This window comes from Siphateles boraxobius, unplaced genomic scaffold (genome assembly GCF_051911475.1).
Source record: "Siphateles boraxobius isolate OS27281-9 unplaced genomic scaffold, OSU_SipBor_1 3, whole genome shotgun sequence".
NCBI lineage: Eukaryota > Metazoa > Chordata > Actinopteri > Cypriniformes > Leuciscidae > Siphateles > Siphateles boraxobius.
In genome coordinates, this window is record NW_027508919.1 from 15582862 (window position 1) to 15602548 (window position 19687).

The 19687-nt window shown below is 38.8% G+C and overlaps 2 protein-coding genes across 2 annotated transcripts; one reads left to right on the forward strand and one right to left on the reverse strand.

The window, feature by feature from the left end:
* Positions 1 to 238: 238 nt before the first annotated feature.
* On the forward strand, positions 239 to 9983 carry aga (aspartylglucosaminidase). Its single transcript, XM_077247941.1, has 9 exons — positions 239 to 445; positions 527 to 680; positions 5891 to 6003; positions 7648 to 7760; positions 8467 to 8578; positions 8870 to 8945; positions 9140 to 9247; positions 9388 to 9521; positions 9618 to 9983. The coding sequence occupies exons 1-9, from the start codon at positions 343 to 345 to the stop codon at positions 9716 to 9718; spliced, it is 1014 nt and encodes a 337-aa protein (XP_077104056.1). The 5' UTR covers positions 239 to 342; the 3' UTR covers positions 9719 to 9983.
* Positions 9833 to 19529, reverse strand: neil3 (nei-like DNA glycosylase 3). The gene is made up of 10 exons (XM_077247940.1): positions 19288 to 19529; positions 19090 to 19199; positions 18109 to 18240; positions 17566 to 17779; positions 17354 to 17428; positions 17092 to 17258; positions 11507 to 11676; positions 11046 to 11418; positions 10386 to 10545; positions 9833 to 10269 (listed from the first exon to the last, which is right to left on the reverse strand). Exons 1-10 carry the CDS (start codon positions 19396 to 19398, stop codon positions 10087 to 10089), a joined length of 1695 nt encoding a protein of 564 aa, XP_077104055.1. The 5' UTR covers positions 19399 to 19529; the 3' UTR covers positions 9833 to 10086.
* Positions 19530 to 19687: the final 158 nt, after the last annotated feature.

The following is a 19687-nucleotide window of genomic DNA, read 5'->3' on the forward strand; positions in this document are numbered from 1 at the left end:
TTTTTTGATTAATTTGACAAAATGGCAATGTGATTGACATTTGACAATTCAGATCGAATTCAATCCATGTGTTTGATCAAAATCAAGTCTCATCATCACATGAAAATATAATCTAACTGTTTTGACTGCGCGGTCCCTTTAAATGTGTTTGATCAAAATAAGGTCTCATCATTACGTGTAAATATAACCTAACTATTTTGACTGCGCGGTCCCTTTAAATATTCATAAACACAACGCCGTCGTCATGTGACAAAACACGGATATGAATAGTTGCATGACAGATCTCGTGATCAGGATGCCCTTATAATGTGAAGGAATTGTACGTCTATTGAGTATTGTAATATGATTAAAATAGTATTTGCCATCATTTGTTTGTTTCCTCTAAATCAAGCTGCTCTTCCCTTGGTGATCAACACTTGGCATTTTGAGAATGCAGCTGGCGCAGGTGAGAGTCTGAGACCATGACCACTGCACCGTGTTTGAGCTCTGAGGGATGTGTAGGATCTTCTGTGGTTTCTCTCTGTAGCCTGGAGCTCAATTCAGAAGGGCGGCTCGGTTCTGGACGCGGTGGAGAGCGGTTGCGCGCAGTGTGAGCTCGAGCAGTGTGATGGCAGCGTCGGGTTCGGCGGGAGCCCGGATGAGCGGGGAGAGACCACCCTTGATGCGATGATCATGAATGGGTAAACGAGGCTAGGGAAATATATCAGTATGCTTAAAGGTACAATTAGTGATGGTAATTTCAAAACACTGCTTCATGAAGCTTCGAAGCCTTTACGAATCTTTTGTTCCGAATCAATGGTTCGGAGCGTGTATCAAACGCGTGATTTTTTTCCCCAAACCACTTCAGCGGAAATCCCGCCCTGCAGCCGATTTCATTGGTTTAGGTTACAGTGACGGGTAGGTTTAGGGATCAGTGTTTGGTGTAGGCAATCAGTACAGTGATTGACATGACCAATGAAAACTTTAGAATCGGCTGCAGGGCGGGATTTCCGCTGAAGTGGTTTGGGGAAAAAAATCACGCGTATCAAACTGCCATAGTCACGTGATTTCAGTAAACGAGGCTTCGTTACGTCATAACTGTTTCGAAACACTTAGAAATTTCAATGGTTCACCGCTGGGGCCCACGTTCATAGGACAAACAAAACAAACCCTAACAATTGATAAAATAACACGTTTACACATGATAATCTTATTAGATAATAGCATTTGAAAGATTGTACTTTTAGTAAAAAATTTGCGATAGATGTTTGACCCGGGTTTTTGTTGCATTTACAGTGTTCTGACCACTAGGGATCACCATGGAGACGGGTGTCGGATAGAGAGCCTAAGTCCCTCCCCTCTGCTTCCGGCTCATGGGACATTATTTCGGAAAAAATGTGTATGGTAGTCAATGGCAAGAGACAACTTATCTTTTTATTCCGTCTGAACTGTGCCCTGAATTACACATATGATGTTTGTCAATTTAAAAGATAATTATCAAAGTCAAGAAAGTCACAGTTTGCATTAAAACAGAAGAGTAACATTTAGTTTTATGTGAAAATCACTCAATGAACTACATCTCTCGTCTCGCACTATGTATGTCACCAAGCTCGTGTGTGTGCAGTCTGGTACAAAACACACAGGCATGACGGCGTAACGTTACGACTATAACGTTAGACTATAGAAAACATGACAGACGTTAGCTTCAGTAAAGTTAGCTTCATTCATTGAGAGAAAAGGTAAGACGTCTCATGCGCGCCTTTCAGGTTTGTAGTCTTTGTAATTACGTATTTTCACAGTCTTATACCTCAACCGTTTTACATCAAACTGCGACTTTCTTGACTTTAAAATGTATCTTTTAAATTGACAAACATCATATGTGTAATTCAGGGCACAATTCAAACGGGATCCAAATATTTGTTGTCTCTCGCCATTGACTACCACACAATATTTTTCCGAAATAAGGTCCCATGGTGGTCCACTGGAAGGGGAGGGACTTTGGCTCTCTATTGTTTCGAAACCTCGGCACAATATGGCACATTTGATTCAACTGTTTCAGTGTTTCACGAAGCCTCGATCTGCCCATCACTAGGTACAATATGTAAGAATTTTATAATGAAATATCCAAAAATCACTTGCACAGTGTGATATATTTCCTGCAGTTGTGTACTTACAATATCCCAAAAGTCTTCAAAGATTTTTTATTTCAGAGAAATTACCATTTTAAATAATTGGCTGTCCCAAAAAAAATGTCGCCTGTCAATGACGCAGTATCCGCACTATCCTCGGTTTCCGCTCGTACTGCCAATAGCCATGATGTAACCATGGCGACAGACGTGGACAACTGCGTAGTCAGTAACGTTTAGCGGCACGCTGTTCTTGTTTCGTTCAAACACTATAGACCATGGCAAGCAGACTTTGGGACAAAAAAGGAGAACTAAAACGAGGATCAATATCAGCGTGCCGTTTTCGAGATGCCGAGAGCTCTACGTCTGTGACTCGCTTGGATTTGACAGAGCCTCACGAATCACGACTTGACACATATTCTTGCACATACTTTATTAGACAGCTGAGTAAATGTACATAAAACAAATCAATGTTACATATCTCTACTAGATGAAATGTTAAAATATGATCAGTATGTTATTCTAATGTTGATCTAGCTTACTGCTAGTTTCATATAGCAAACGAACTAAAACATAGAATAACATAATTTTCAACACACATTTAGGGTGCTTTCACATCTGTAGTTCGGTTCATTTGGTCCGGACTAAGGGCGAAAAATTATACTTTGTATCATTTTCAGGTGTTTTGGTTCCTTTTCACACCACACTGATTGCTCTGGTCCGAATCAGATAATGAGTTGATGGAACGAACCAAAATGCAGTCACGTGACAATATCCACATCACTCGTTGGCCAGAGGTAATTGCACTTCGATTGGTCAGAATTAACGTGCGGGAAAATTCCAGGAAAATCCGGCAGACAGCTTTTTACTATGGAGAGACGACTGCGTGGGCTGATTGTATCCCTGGTCATAGTGTATTATATAGTTTGTCTACACCACTTTAGGCAAACAATAACATTTGAGAATAAAGCGAGCATGCGGCTTGAAAATAATGTTTTAATGCACTGCAGTTTCTATGATGCTCCGTACCTCCTCAGAACTCCACGTTTGTCCGTGAGCTGCCATGCTAGTGCAAACTGTCGACAAAAATTAGTCCTCATCCCATAATGCACAGCGCAGCTGACTACGGCAGCTGGTTTAGTCCAAAAATGCGCAGGTCTTTGGCAGTTGGGTCTGTGCGAGGTCGGATCACGTTCTCACCTCAAACAAACCGCTCCAGAGTTCGTTTGAAAGCTCCTCTTCGAGGAGGTCTCGGTACACTTGCTTGGTCCGCTTTTGGTGCACACCCGAGTGCGGTTGCTGCTTTCAGACCTGCCCAAACGAACCGCACCAAGGGGGAAAGCGAATTCTAGTGCGATTCAACCGAACTAAATGAGGCGGGTGTGAAAGCACCCTTAAAGGGATAGTTCACCCAAAAATGAAAATTATGTCAGTAATTACTCACCCTCATGTTGTTCCAACCCCGTAAGACCTTCGTTTATCTTCGAAACACAAATTAAGATATTTTTGATTAAATCTGAGAGCTGGTTCACTCCTCGATACTAGTCCATAGGCTCCTTAAGGGATTGAAACTTGTTCCCCGAAAAGTTATTAAAGACATTGCTAAAATAGTCCAAGTGACTACAGTGGCTCCATCTTAAGTTTATCAAACGACGAGAATACTTTTTGTGCGCAAAAACAAACAAATATAACGACTTTATTTAAACTATTCATTACCTTCTCTGTGGGCCTCGAGTCAGTTCACTAGTGTAATAGCGTAGTGTTTCTGTATTGTACGTCACACGCATCACACACATGACCAGCGTTGGCCAATAGTGAGCCTACGTGTGACGTAGCTCTACGGAATCACACTAAGTTAACTGACTAGAGGCCCATAGAGAAGGAAATGAATAGTTGAAATAAAGTCGTTATTGTAATTTGTTTTTGCGCACAAAAAGTATTCTCGTCGCTTGATAAACTTAAGATTGAGCCACTGTAGTCACTTGGACTATTTTAACGATGTCTTGTCTTTAATAACTTTTCGGGGCTGGCAAGTTTCAATCCCTGAAGAAGCCTTTGGACTTGTATGGAGGAGTGATCCAGCTCTCAGATTTAATCAAAAATATCTTAATTCGTGTTCCGAAGATGAATGAAGGTCTTACGGAGTTGGAACAACATGAGGGTGAGTAAATACTGACAGAATTTTCATTTTTGGGTGAACTAACCCTTTAAATGCTGTTTAGTGTGATAGTGTAACGTTAGACCTAGTGAAACAGCGCTGCGTTACCTCACAAGTTTAATTAGTCTAATAAACTGACCTGTGTGTAATTCAGCACTTGCGGGTAGTTCAGTAGAATTAAATGTCCTTATTCCTTTATATCTCGTGAGACGCGACTATCTGTCTTTTATTAGCAATCGCGCCCTGCTTCACACCACTGTAATGTTAAAAAACATGAATGTTTTCTCATCCATAAACATTATTAGATCCATCAGCTTAACAGCAAGTCCCATCATTCAGCTTATCACTGGGTCATAAACCTACGCCTTTGTTATTGTAAGAAGTTAGTGACCCCTAGTGGCGAAAAAAAAATACATATTGAAGCTTTAACTAGGCATTTGCCGACATTGAAAATAGCTATTTAGCTCTGCCCACTCCCATGAAGCAGTGAGTCGTACTGAATTCGGAACTGCATAGGCCTACTAGCATACTATTACTATTTCTGCCATAGAAGATGTGGTGAGTAGTTGAGTAAAAATGTCATATATATATATATATGTATCAATTAAATAAGTATGTTTATATTTATCTATTGTTTATAATTATATTCTGAGTTCGCAGTGCTTTATGGGATTGTACCTTTGTAGTTTGTCATGGTATTTTACTTCAAATCAAAATGTGTTGTGTTGTGATTGGCTGGATTTATGGCTTACAATGCTTTAACAAAGACCTTTTTATAAATCCCTATGGTAAAAATTAATGAAAAATCTCTGAAAAATTTGGCAGGCACTGTTGCACTCTATTGCAGCGATCTCACATGTCCGTTTCTCAGGTTATTTCACCCTTCTGCAGAAAAACACGTCATCAGAGAAGAGGGCTGCATCCGACATTGCATACTTCTTTTCTATGAGTAGATGAAAAACAGTATGCGACAAAATGTCAAAGTAGTCATAAAAGTAGTTTACATTCATACTATGTAAATTCTTACATATTCTTAAAGATATGTAAATTCTTCCATATACAACATACTTTTTCAGCTGTCATGAAATCATTACTTTTTCAAAATAAATACCTACTCAAGAGTTTATGTGCTTTCGGGTCACAGCCGAGATTGAAGAAGGAGAAGTTACTTTGATAAAAGATTCTGAGATCCCATGAAATATATATATATTTTTTACAATAAATAATGTAATATTCCATAAAAAACAAGAATTGCCAATTTTGATATCATGGTGTCTAACACAATTTAAATAAGAAAAAAGAAATGTAAAAAAACATCGTGACCATAGGCGCTGATCCTGTGGGTGCGAGCACCCAAGGAAAACTATTTTTCATTCATTTTAATCAATCATAAAAATCGATTGAGTTTTAGGAGCCTCTCCGATTACGGTGGGTGGTTATACACACACGTCTAACGTTATGTTTAGCATTATAACATAACCTGACACAAAAGATTGTACTTTGTTTTTTGCACAATGATAAATTGCAAACTAATTATGAAGTTTTTACATTGTGTTTGTCATTATAGTTTGCCTAGTTACTGTAAAGTATCAGCCCTGTGTTTGTTTGCTATATGTCCCATGTTCAGTGACACCATGGAAGTGGGGGCAGTGGGAGACCTACGCAGGGTCAAAAATGCTGTGGGTGTTGCCCGAGCCGTGATGGAATACACAAAGCACACCTTCATAGTGGGCGAATCAGGTAGGAACTGTCCATTTAGTGGTCACTCCATTCACAATTCCATTCCATGTGGCTGCAGCTCAGTGATCAAGAGGTTCGGCCAGGGGAAAAATGTGATCACAGATGGAGTGATTTAAGAATTGAAAATTTCTTTTCAACTATTTCTTTCTCTAAATGATGTGTATATACACTCAAATGGCAGTTGCTTCAATGCATTTAGGGGTGTGGTCCTGGTCAAGACAATCTCCTGAACTCCAATCTGAATGTCAGAATGGGAAAGAAAGGTGATTTAAGGAATTTTGAGCGTGGCATGGTTGTTGGTGCCAGATGGGCCGGTCTGAGTATTTCACAATCTGCTCAGTTACTGGGATTTTAACGCACAACCATTTCTAGGGTTTACAAAGAATGGTGTGAAAAGGGAAAAACATCCAGTATGCGGCGGTCCTGTGGGCGAAAATGCCTTGTTGATGCTAGAGGTCAGAGGAGAATGGGCCGACTGATTCAAGCTGATAGAAGAGCAACTTTGACTGAAATAACCACTCGTTACAACCGAGGTATGCAGCAAAGCATTTGTGAAGCCACAACACGCACAGCCTTGAGGCGGATGGGCTACAACAGCAGAAGACCCCACCGGCCATCCACTACAATTTAAATTTTACAATTTACCACTCATCTCCACTACAAATAGGAAAAAGAGGTTACAATTTGCAAGAGCTCACCAAAATTGTACAGTTGAAGACTTGAAAAATGTTGCCTGGTCTGATGAGTCTCGATTTCTGTTGAAACATTCAGATGGTAGAGTCAGAATTTGGCGTAAACAGAATGAGAACATGGATCCATGATGCCTTGTTACCACTGTGCAGGCTGGTGGTGGTGGTGTAATGGTGTGAGGGATGTTTTCTTGGCACACTTTAGGCCCCTTAGTGCCAATTGGGCATCTTTTAAATGCCACGGCCTACCTGAGCATTGTTTCTGACCATGTCCATCCCTTTATGGCCACCACGTACCCATCCTCTGATGGCTACTTCCAGCAGGATAATGCACCATGTCACAAAGCTCGAATCATTTCAAATTGGTTTCTTGAACATGACAATGAGTTCACTGTACTAAAATGGCCCCCACAGTGACCAGATCTCAACCCAATAGAGCATCTTTGGGATGTGGTGGAACGGGAGTTTCGTGCCCTGGATGTGCATCCCACAAATCTCCTTCAACTGCAAGATGCTATCCTATCAATATGGGCCAACATTTCGAAAGAATGCTTTCAGCACCTTGTTGAATCAATGCCAAGTAGAATTAAGGCAGTTCTGAAGGCGAAAGGGGGTCAAACACAGTATTAGTATGATGTTCCTAATAATCCTTTAGGTGAGTGTTGATACTAGAGGCCTATTCAGATTTCATATCAGCTTTACACTTTGCAGTTCCATCTATAATGTTGTGCCATTCTTTTAATTCCATCTGCCCTCTTATTTAAAATTAGATTATTAAAACAGCTTTCTTTCTGTATCCATGGCTGCTTAACATACAAAGTACAATTAAAAAAAGGCTCCCCTGCTCCATTTTTGCTCTTTCCTGTGTCAATGTTTATTTCAAATCAGCTCTACTATGTGATTCAGTTTGTTCAAATCTCCCCTGCTATATGAACTTTTTTCTGTCTTCATGCAGCCACAATCTTTGCACAAAACATGGGCTTCATGTCTGAGGACTTGTCAGCCAACCAATCAATAGCTATTTTCTCCAAGTGGTTACAGCAGAATTGTCAACACAACTATAGAAAGGTGAGTCCCTAAAACCAGGAACCTCCGTGTAATCATCACTGCAGGGTTTACCTTTTAAGTTCTTAAGCACCTTTAGCAACTTCAAACACGGGTTTAGATGATGATCTGTGGCAGATAAACCGTTTTGATATACTTCAAATGAACCAAACACCTTTGAAAGATTTTTTTTTTTTTTAAAGTTTCAGTCAGTGTTATTGTTGGAACCAGAATTGCATGTGCTTTAGGAGACATGCTTTACATTGAAAAGCAGTCATGTTTACTTTAATTCATGCTAGATTTGTTGAGAAGTTTTGGAAGGATATCACTGACTAGAAAATATGCACCGTGAAACAAAGCAATGCATAATGCATAGTGAGATTCATGAAGAATACAATGGTTGATTCCTACATTCTGCTATTGGCACAATCAAAGCCTTATGGAAATATCCGAAACAATGCTCTGAATACATTATTTTTGTGTTTTCATAGTCAGATTAAACTGTAAGGGTTGTTGGCTAAATAAATCAGATCTTCAAAAATCTGAATTTCTCTAGAAAACTTTTAGGTGGATAAAGCAAATCAGGGAGCAACATGAAAAACGGATAGCATTGCTTATGTAATGCTTATTTTAAAACGTGTCATAAAAAAAAAAAACTTTGTTCTGTGTCCCAGATCAAACCATGATTTGAAGCAATATCACTTGTTTATTTTGTCTTTTTATTTTACAGAATGTTTTTCCAGACCCTTCCAAATCATGTGGGCCGTACAAGCCCAACGCCAAGTCGTGGAGGCCAGAGCATCCAAAGGGAAATTTTGACCCCAGTTCTCATGACACAATTGGTAATATTACTTTTAAGATTATGCATGTTTATTTATTGTAAAGCCTAGATTAAATAGATAGATAGATGATCAGTCTTTAGACAGAGAAATCTGTTGTTGCAAAATGTGTTCTTAATGCAGACTTGGGTCCACAGAGTATCAAGCTCATTAGTTTTCATCTGCATAATGAAAAGAAAGCATGATAAATGGGCTGAATGCCTTGAGGACATATTTGAAAACCACTGGTTGTTATAATCCATTGATGCATATGATCTTAGATGATGTTAAATTCTTACTGGTAATTTTGATTAGGAATGATTGTGATTGGTAAAAACGGACAGGTGGCTGCTGCAACGTCCACCAATGGAGCAAAACACAAGATACCAGGGTGAGTATGATAGCTTGAATGTTAGAATGTCTCAGGTGTCCTATTGAATTCAGAATGCATTATTGTTTAAAATCTGAAGAAAAACAGAACCTCAAGAAACTTCACTGTGATTTTAGCTTTGCTGTTGTTCAGAAATAGATTTCCAGCCCCCTGTCAACAGAGCTTTTGTAAAGTATATGTATGCTGATCTGTAGTCGTGTAGGTGATTCACCAGTGGCTGGAGCCGGAGCTTATGCCGACAGCACAGCGGGGGGAGCTGCTGCCACAGGGGATGGAGACATCATGATGCGTTTCCTTCCTAGGTAATTACCATTCTTGGGGTCATTTTATTAGCACAGAAAAGAAAAACTGGTATGAATGAACTGCATTGAAAAAATAAATACGATTCTATAGAAAGATCTTATTAAAACCATTTATTAAAAATTTTTGTTTGTGGTCAAAGTTTTCTAGCTGTTGATTTAATGAGAAATGGAGCCCAACCCACTGCTGCCTGTAGGATGGCCATATCCAGAATTAAGAAGTACCACCCCAATTTCTTTGGAGCACTTATTTGTGCCAATACTACTGGTGGATATGGTAAATGCTAATGTTTGCTTCTTATTCAGAATTAGTATAAAAAGTGTTAGAAGAATCATGAAATTAATTGTCAAAAAACCCTTCTTTTAATCAAAGGTGCAGCTTGTAACAAGTGTCCTGAGATCAGCCAGTTCCCCTTCATGGTGGTTAATCCACAGACAAACCAACCTCAGTTGCTGAAGGTGGACTGCTTTTAATTGCCAGCATTTTGTTTACATGCTTCTTAAAGTTTGCTCATGAAATTTTGATTGGTATTTGTCTTATGATCATTGTTCACATTGCATAACTTTATATATATATAAAAAAAAAAGTTAAATCTGTTGTAAGATCTGAGAAATACATTTATCTCTGGGATGTCTTAACTTTGCACAACTATGTGTTTCCACAGAAATCAGGAAAAGATGTTAATTGGAAATGCTTTTTCAAAACAAATTTTTATTAAAGATTTACTATGACAAAGCACATACATGTGTTTTCATCATCTCAACATAAACAAGAATTGCTTTAAAAAAGTATTTTTAATGCATTTAAGTAAAAGATGCAATGTCCAATTCATGTTGTAGATTCAGCAGCCAGGCAAAATTGAGATGCCAGGGCCGTTCTCAGCCCACTGGAAGAAGTTACATTGCTTGCCCCTTTTAACTGGGCATGTGTAGAAGTTGCGGCCATTATTCGGTCCCAGTTTTAGAACGGTTTTCATAAGAGTCCGTTTGCCATGATGACATGTGGGAAAATGCAGGTCTGCCCACTGTTGCAAGAATCACAATTGAAATAAGTACAAACCTCCAATTCTAGTTTTAGTTTCAAATGGATTTGAAAATTAAAATTGTATTTACATAAAGAATTTAAAATTGTAAAACTTACCTCAAAGAAGTTACACTGAGTTCCTCGGGGTAAGGAGCAGGTGTAGAACTGCCTGCCTTTGTTTTCTCCTTCCTTATTGACCACCCTCAGGTTGCATGGTCGGTGATGATTACTGCAGCAGGGGGTTGTGGGTAGGGATGCTTCATTACTCTGTGTGCCCCTGATTAGTTGAGTGAGATGTTCTTTTATTTAAAATCAACTGTATTATTTATTTAACATTGTGCCATTCAACAAAGAAATATTCATCCAAAAATTGTCATAATAATACTTACCCTCAAACCTGTATATTTATCTTTCAATAGAACACTAAAGATATTTTGAAGAATGTCTTTGTACATGCAATAAAAGTCAATGGGGTCCAAAAAAACAGTCCGGACCCCATTCAATTTTAATTTATAGACCAAAAAAAAAAAAAATTTATACAATATAAATTTCAAAATATCGTTTTTTTTTCTCTCTCTCCATGTACCACAGAATAAACAGTCATACGGGTTTGAAATGACATGAGGTTGAATTCATGATGAATTTTTTCTTTGTCAATATTTTTACATCTTGTCAAATCATACTTGCTGGTATTCTTTAGTTTTATTAATGAATAAAAATATCAGTACTTCACTGATACATCTTGTCATAGGCAAAACACTAACTGCACTCACTCACCTTGAGGAGCCAACAGAAAGCGCTCCATTCGTGGTTTTCATTCTCTTGTTAGGCTGACTGTGGTCTGCTAGAGATTCTCTCTTATAGGGCTCATTGCCCTTGAATTGCATCCCACTCTTGCCATTACTGGGACTCCTCCGCTGCCAGTAGTCGTGTGTGCTCAGACCCCTCATTGCCTCTGGTGCGTGTGCCTGGTTAATGGCAGGACTTGAAGGAGAGTCAGGTTTTGCACTGAGGTTGGTTAGGACTAGAGTGGTGGTCCCAAATGCAGTCCTACGATTCATCTTTATTTCCTGCAGGGGTTTGCTAAAACTGTTGCAGGGGTAGCGGATCAGGTCTTGACTCAAAGGTGAATGTTCCAGCTTTGTGGGCTCTATAAGTACTCGGACAAGAGAGATAAAGTTAGATATGACCTCTGTGTTTGAAATCTTTCACTTTAAATACGCTAGTTTGAAACTTACCCTCTGGTCTAGGGCTCATACAAGCATCACAATACTTGTTGATTGGTCTGTTGATAAGAGTGCAAAGGGAACACGCCCACTCTTCCTCTTCTCGTTTTGCCACATCATCATTGTTGCTCATTCCTCCCTGATAAGCCCAGCCAATCAGACTGTTGCGAGTTGGGAGTTTACTGTCCAAGTAAAGAGTTAGCAACTGGATTACACATGGTGTAAATGTGTGTATATGAATAGGTGGCTATTAGGGGTGTAACAATATATTGCAGTACAAAAATGCAACAATGTGTATTATGGATAATGGATAGTTACAATGTGTCCATATGGATAGTGTTGTAGATTTTTCCCTAAACCTAACCTACCCTAGAATAATTTATACTCCAGCGCGCCTATTGACGTTAGCTGAGTTCACACTTCCTTGAGTCTACAGTCGACTACAGCTTCAGCTCCCTACCTATATTTCAGCGAGTCTACAATTGACTACAGCATCCTTCTAATCCTATACTCCAGCGAGTCTAGTCGACTACAGCTTCAGCTCCCTACCTATACTTCAGCGAGTCTACAGTCGACTACAACATCCGTCTAATCCTATACTCCAACAAGTCTACAGTCTACTACAACATCCGTCTAATCCTATACTTCAGCGAGTCTACAGTCGACTACAACATCCGTCTAATCCTATACTTCAGCGAGTCTACAGTCGACTACAGCATCCGTCTAATCCTATACTCCAGCGAGTCTACAGTCGACTACAGCAGGGGTTTTCAAACTTTTTGTGAGTGTGGACCACTATTTGTAATCAAGAATTTTCACGGACCACCTCATAATACACATAATAAAATATATCTACACACAGTCCTTCCTGAATTAATCCGCACCTCTAAATAGGCTTACTAACATTAAAACTATAACTGGTCATCACATCAGTACAACAGCTTGTTAAAAGAAAGTATACTGCACACAACGGCTGCCACATATTTAATTTATTAATTTACTCAAGCGCCCGAGGGCATAATCAGGTTCATTTCAGGGATGCAAACATGTATGGTCAAAAAAGAGAGAGGTAATCGAAGCCCTCGCCCTGCGGCAAATATCCAGATACTTACATTGCCGCCAACCCCTGCCACCCCTATAGCCACATATAGTCAAATGAAATTCAAATAAAGTTTTAACAAAAAATGTTTTACAAAAAGATAAACCTCACATATTTCAGCCTTTAAATCATTTTTCACAAAAAAAAGGTTTTATAAAAAGATAAACCTCACATATTTCAGCCTTAAAATCATTTTTATAAAAAGAATGAGTCAAAAAAAGATAAATTACTTGACATTTACATCGATGAACATTAGCTTATCTTTTATTATTAGCTAATAGTAAAATTCGGTCCGATTTTCCCGTGCCGTCTGTCCTTGCTATGCGCGCTCTCCACAACTTAGTTGTGCTTATAGCTAATAGATTTCCACCACCGAAAAACGCTTGCTGTAGCTCTGCTACAAGATTTATTTACGGAGAAGAGAAAAACACCCGTAGTGTTTGGGTGCACGTGCATTCTTGCATTCTTCATTGACTGAGCTTTCAATGTTTACGGAAAGGATGAAGCTGATTTGTTTGTTCTTGTCACATGAACTGCGGTGCGTTTGCTGCATTATGAAAAGTTGAGGTGTTTTCATCTCGCTGCGCCTAAACAAATGAGTGCGTCACTTCAATTATGAGCACACTTGCCGCGCGCCTACATGAAATAATGAACTTGAGAGCGCAAAAGACACAATATATGAACGGCCCCTTGATGAGCTACCTCCAATCGTGCGACGTGTTGGAGACCCCAGTAAAAGATACGCAGCAAGAAGAAACACTAGCGTTTCACGCTTGCGCGCATACTGCTGTTTTGGCGTGCAGTATTCGGATTTGCTTATTTCCTATTTACTTGTTTGGTGGAGGCAATCCAGAATTACTGTTGGTGAAATTATAATCAGACAAATATTTTATATAATGGCAAAATATTTGCCTCTGCCGCTTTCCTCTTCAGAGAACCTTTTGCTATCCACCGATCCATGTTGTGGTTCTAACGGCACTGAACTTGAACGTCACGGCCGAGCACCACTAGCCTATTTTAGTAATCACACAATAACCTGACAATTTAATTTGAAATTTATATCAATATAGGCATACATATTCTTTTTACTTTTTATGTTTTTTATGGGGATTCCTGGTAAAATGAAGGTAAAAAATATTATTTTATATTTTAATTTGCCTTTCCACGGACCACCTGCAGTACCCTCACGGACCACTAGTGGTCCGCGGACCACAGTTTGGGAACCACTGGACTACAGCATCAGTCTAATCCTATACTCCAGCAAGTCTACAGTCGACTACAGCATCAGTCTAATCCTATACTCCAGCGAATCTACAGTCGACTACAGAATCAGTCTAATCCTATACTCCAGCGAGTCTACATTCGACTACAGCATCCGTCTAATCCTATACTCCAGCAAGTCTACAGTCGACTACAGAATCAGTCTAATCCTATACTCCAGCAAGTCTACAGTCGACTACTGAATCAGTCTAATCCTATACTCCAGCAAGTCTACAGTCGACTACAGCATCAGTCTAATCCTATACTCCAGCGAGTCTACAGTCGACTACAGAATCAGTCTAATCCTATACTCCAGCGAGTCTACAGTCGACTACAGCATCCGTCTAATCCTATACTCCAGCGAGTCTACAGTCGACTACAGCATCTGTCTAATCCTATACTCCAGCTAGTCTACAGTCGACTACAGCATCCGTCTAATCCTATACTCCAGCGAGTCTACAGTCGACTACAGCATCAGTCTAATCCTATACTTCAGCGAGTCTACAGTCGACTACAGCATCCGTCTAATCCTATACTTCAGCGAGTCTACAGTCGACTACAGCATCCGTCTAATCCTATACTCCAGCAAGTCTACAGTCGACTACAGCATCAGTCTAATCCTATACTCCAGCGAGTCTACAGTCGACTACAACATCCGTCTAATCCTATACTCCAGCAAGTCTACAGTCGACTACAGCATCAGTCTAATCCTATACTCCAGCGAGTCAACAGTCGACTACAGCATCCGTCTAATCCTATACTCCAGCGAGTCTACAGTCGACTACAGCATCCGTCTAATCCTATACTCCAGCGAATCTACAGTCAACTACGGCATCCGTCTAATCCTATACTTCAGCGAGTCTACAGTCGACTACAGCATCCGTCTAATCCTATACTCAAGCGAATCTACAGTCAACTACAGCATCCGTCTAATCCTATACTCCAGCATGTCTACCGTCGACTACAGCATCCGTCTAATCCTATACTCCAGCAAGTCTACAGTCGACTACAGAATCAGTCTAATCCTATACTCCAACAAGTCTACAGTCGACTACAGCATCCGTCTAATCCTATACTCCAGCAAGTCTACAGTCGACTACAGCATCAGTCTAATCCTATACTCCAGCGAGTCTACAGTCGACTACAGCATCCGTCTAATCCTATACTCCAGCAAGTCTACAGTCGACTACAGCATCAGTCTAATCCTATACTCCAGCGAGTCTACAGTCGACTACAACAGAGTTTAACCGTATAAATTCTAACTTACTTGCTTCCCTAAACTGACCTGCTGCGCAGCAGTAATATCAGACAGACTCCAGCAAATGTCCTTTAAATGCTTTTAATTAGGGCCAGGAGAGTTGTCGAGCAATACTCAGAGAATCTCCCAAGTAAAAACAAGGCCTGTGGATCTCAGACAAATTCCATTGAGAATCCCCACAGTAAACACTAATACAACAGTTTTTATACAATGGGGAGGTATGTCAAATGACATTAATATGATTGGTTCTTTATTTAGTCTCTTCTGTTACTGGGTAGAGGAGACTTTGTTTTAATGATTACTTTATTGATCACAAGTTCTAACTTAGTCATCGGTCTAGTTTCATTTCCCATATTTGTTATTTATACACATAGTCAGGGGTTTGACACACATACATTAATCTAAAGTACAGGATGTCTTATTACATTGTAATAGAGTTTTAGCAGGTTAAATAAGGTTAAATGTTAAAACCGTGGTTAGCTTAATATTCACTATAACATTTCTACCACAATAGTTTACCCAAAAAGAAAGTTACGACATTTAATTTAACATCAGATATGGTAGGGGTGGGCGATCTTCCCAAAATTTCACGACCTTATAACAAACAATCACGATCCACAATCTGAATTGTTTTCTTCCCAATTTTGAGGTGTACTATTGAGAATATCCAGACTGGAACAAGCCTATCGACTTATCTATTTGCACAATTTAAAATACAGTATTGCATTAAATAATCAGTTGTCAAAATAGTCATTAAACGTGGAGTTAAAAACACTGCATGGTCTTCACTGAATAATAAGAATCAAAGTACATTTAATTCATACAATCAAGAGCAGGGAGGGATGCATGGATCTAATATAAATGACACGCATCTGATTTCTTTCCCAATTGTTTATTCACTTTAGACATAACTGACTTATTAAGTAAATACTCGCCAAGACGGACATTGACATATTTTTGTGTATATTTGACCATTTAGGTGCCCGCCTGAAACCCCAAGTATACTTTGCTCATCCGCTCAAGTACCGTTAGCTTCGTCTTGCAGCACACACAAAGCTTGTGAGGATCAGTTTAATCTGCTCATAACTCTTTTTAAAATAAACCATGTCCAGCAGTAGACAGCATTTTACAACAGTCACATTACATGATTCGACTGATTTGGATGTTCATTTTAGACTTTTAAAGCGAGACGAAAGCACACTGGTTTAAAGAAAAGGAACGGCATGTGGCACAATGATAATTTTATCTTGATTATCACGTTTTCATTATAGCTGGAAGCCAAAATGAAAACCGAAACAAAAATGTTATTCATCGCACAGACAGACCCACTGCTGGTGTTTTTCAAATGCGTCACCTCACATGAAGACACATGATATAATTTGGCCAGTCAGCACAGCCATCTATTATCTAGCAGTCATTGCTGTATTTTAACATTATTACGAGGGCATAAAAGATCTCTACGATTCACTTGAAAAGTAGATCGTGGACGTCTTAAAGATCAATCTTTAAAGATCTATATAAAATTGTCTGATTGCCCACCCATGAGATATGGTAATTGAGCATCAAATATGGTAAACCCAGAAGGCGTCACATTTGAGCTTCAAAGTTTATTAATTAGTTAAATTAAATTCATTACTTAATGAAATACATATTTAAAACTTCAAATGCATGTAGTCAGGGAAAGGCATTTTGTCATAACATAATTCTGTATTTTTAGCTAAGCGGAATGATGAACATGTCTATTCTGGTGTCACCATTACCCTGTAAATGGGAAGACAGACCAAGACCACCCCTGATGTAATACCAAATTTTGCATTTTAATATAACAGTTCTTTTGTTATCTGTTAACTATATGTGTTAGAAGTAATTTAAAAAAAAAAGGAGAAAAAAAAGAAAACAAATTATATATATATAATGAACTGAATCATCCATTCAACTGTATTGTTACTCCCCTAGTAGCAATGAGGAGGTGCAGCTAACCTGATGTTCACTTCACTTGGATCACCTGTCTGACAGCGCTGACAGTAGTATGTCATTCTACCGTTGTCTCCCAGTCGACAGACAGTGACAGTTCCGCTGCACTGGCCACAGTTTGGACGTTTATACACCTTGTAATGCTTGTAAAGTGGGGATCCATTCTTTCTACACTGTTTTGGAAAGAACAGAAATAAATATAACGCACATCTGACAAAAAACATAAAATCGCAAATTTATTGTCCAGAATAATTGAGAGAAAAAATACCTTATAAAATAGGAGTGTGAAATCTCGTGTCATCTTCACAAGATGATGAACTTGTTCACTTGTCAACTGCTTGACCTTTAAAAGTGCAGAATAAATGATAATAAAAAATATAACACCCTAAAAATATTTTAAAGGTGTAAAACATCCATTCAACTATAACATCCAACAGAGATATTGATTTTTGTGTTGGAACTACACAAAGCAAAATGTACCTTGACAGCAGGGTTAAGGCCACTGTCGAAGAGCGCTTCGTTTTTAATTATGTTTCCTACACCAGGTAGGACAGCCTGATCCAACAGAACATCACAGAGCATTCTCGCACTCTCCCTCTTTACAGCTTCCACCGCCCGAGAGAAACTAAACTTTAGTGAACAGATATCGAGAGCCTCCATGGCTTTAACTTTCTGCTCACAGTCATCTGAAAGTCTAAGGGAAGCAAACAGAATTACTATTTCCTGGGGAGTCAGAATCGTTGAAGGCTCAGTGTAAAATGAAAAGAGTTCAGGCTGTCTGGATCACACTGAGTTATGATAGTCTGGAATTTAATCCAGTATAGCCAGCGTTTCTGCGACAGGGAAGTTGCCTGCTTGAAACCTGCACTTGATAAACTGACCGCCCAGATGTCCATTAGAAAGAATAGATTTCATTGCACGGAGGGACTTTAAAAGATGCAATCTAATCCAGGATTAAATGTTATACTTATCCCATACTGCAAATGTTATAACCATAATTTGAGCCATTAGCAGACATTTTACCTGATTTCTGCAGTTGTGTCAAAGAAACAGACAGCATCATTGGTAAGTTGAATAACCAGCACTGGGGTTTTTCCTTTCAAGTCTTTCTCCAGAGGGTTTATCCTCAAGGAACCATTCATGCCGAAGTGCAGTCTAAACCCAAAACACATATAAAGTGAACCTAAAAGGATTACCCTTCTATCACCTTACCAGTCATTTGTGATTACTGGAAAAGGATTTTCATATATCATTTATTAAATATGTGACAGTCAGATTTTCATTTGTAGGTCAAGTACACATTTTTAGATTTAAACCACTTTGAGGCCCGTATGAAAGAGATATTAGCTAGAAACATTTGCCTCACTATCAATCACACAGACAGTTACCCTCAAAGGACAGACTGATGCTAATCACACTAACCTGCTAGAGAGCAAACTCAGCACTTACAAAGAAAATCCAAGCAATGAAATATTTTAGAGCACAACAAGAGAGACTAGGAAAATGTATTCACTAGCCTATAGATATTTTTGACTTTTTCGTGACTTACAAGGTTGTGACATTCAATGTTTTTTTATTTTTTTATTCCATTGATATATCCAGGTTTTCTATATAAAAGTTTATACCAAACCAACATTCAATGATTTTTTTAAAATATATTTTTGAGAATATTAAATATTAATGTGAAATATATATATATATATATATATATATATATATATATATATATATATATATATATATATATATATATATATATATATATATTACACACACGCACACACATACAGTCTGCAAAACATTGTAATGATAAATCAGAACATAATTTCATGACTTGAGTGCTTTTCAAATCTAAACCGGGCTCTGGGAAGCAAGCCAGAAAATTCAATCTGCCTTCATCGGGAAGGAAACTTTCATTTGTTCCATGACCTGTGACAAATCACTACATAAAATAATAATTTAAAACACAAAGCAGAAATGAATTAATTTGCGTTTACTACAAACCTCAGAGCTCTAAAGCCAAAATGCATGAACAACTCTTTCCCCAGTGTCTCCACCCCTGTGAACTCACAGCCCATAAAGCTTTGGAAAGAGCTCCTGGTACTGGCATCAGACTGAAATAGAAAGAAAACAAATAAACATTTAAATGTTTGTCATTTACGCAGGTCTGCTACATCATCAGCTGAACTGTCATGCACTTACTGATGTATTGCTTTCATTTCCTCGTATGTGTATGTCTAAAACTTTCTGTCCCTTTTGAACTCTTGCACGAATCTTCTCTCCATTTAAAGTGCACCCCGGACCCTCGACCATCGCGAAATGTATCAATCTCTATCTCTATAAGCAAAGAACGAACAAATCTTGTCGAATATCAATGAGGTCGCTAATGTTGAACCAACAAGCGAGCAGAAAGAACCCGCCAGATAATTCAAATCTGCGGCTGCGCATGCGACATGAGTCGATACGTCAGTACATGCGTCACGGCGTAAAAACGTAACTTGCTTATAAAGGTAGGCTATGCTGTCTAATAATTAACAGTAACTTCATTATATTATAAACCTTACCCAGGATGTAATTAATCCGTCTACGAATCTACCAATTT

Bases quoted from the DNA above. Each gene is read 5' to 3' on its own strand.
- neil3 (XM_077247940.1), bottom strand. From the start codon at position 19,398: ATGGTCGAGGGTCCGGGGTGCACTTTAAATGGAGAGAAGATTCGTGCA. The intron at 17,429-17,565 runs GTACATTTTGCT...GCACTTTTAAAG, and splicing joins GCCTTAACCCTGCTGTCAAG to GTCAAGCAGTTGACAAGTGA. The intron at 11,419-11,506 runs GTAAGTTTCAAA...GAGTACTTATAG, and splicing joins TATGAGCCCTAGACCAGAGG to AGCCCACAAAGCTGGAACAT.
- aga (XM_077247941.1), top strand. From the start codon at position 343: ATGATTAAAATAGTATTTGCCATCATTTGTTTGTTTCCTCTAAATCAA. The intron at 8,579-8,869 runs GTAATATTACTT...AATTTTGATTAG, and splicing joins CAGTTCTCATGACACAATTG to GAATGATTGTGATTGGTAAA. The intron at 8,946-9,139 runs GTGAGTATGATA...GCTGATCTGTAG, and splicing joins GCAAAACACAAGATACCAGG to TCGTGTAGGTGATTCACCAG.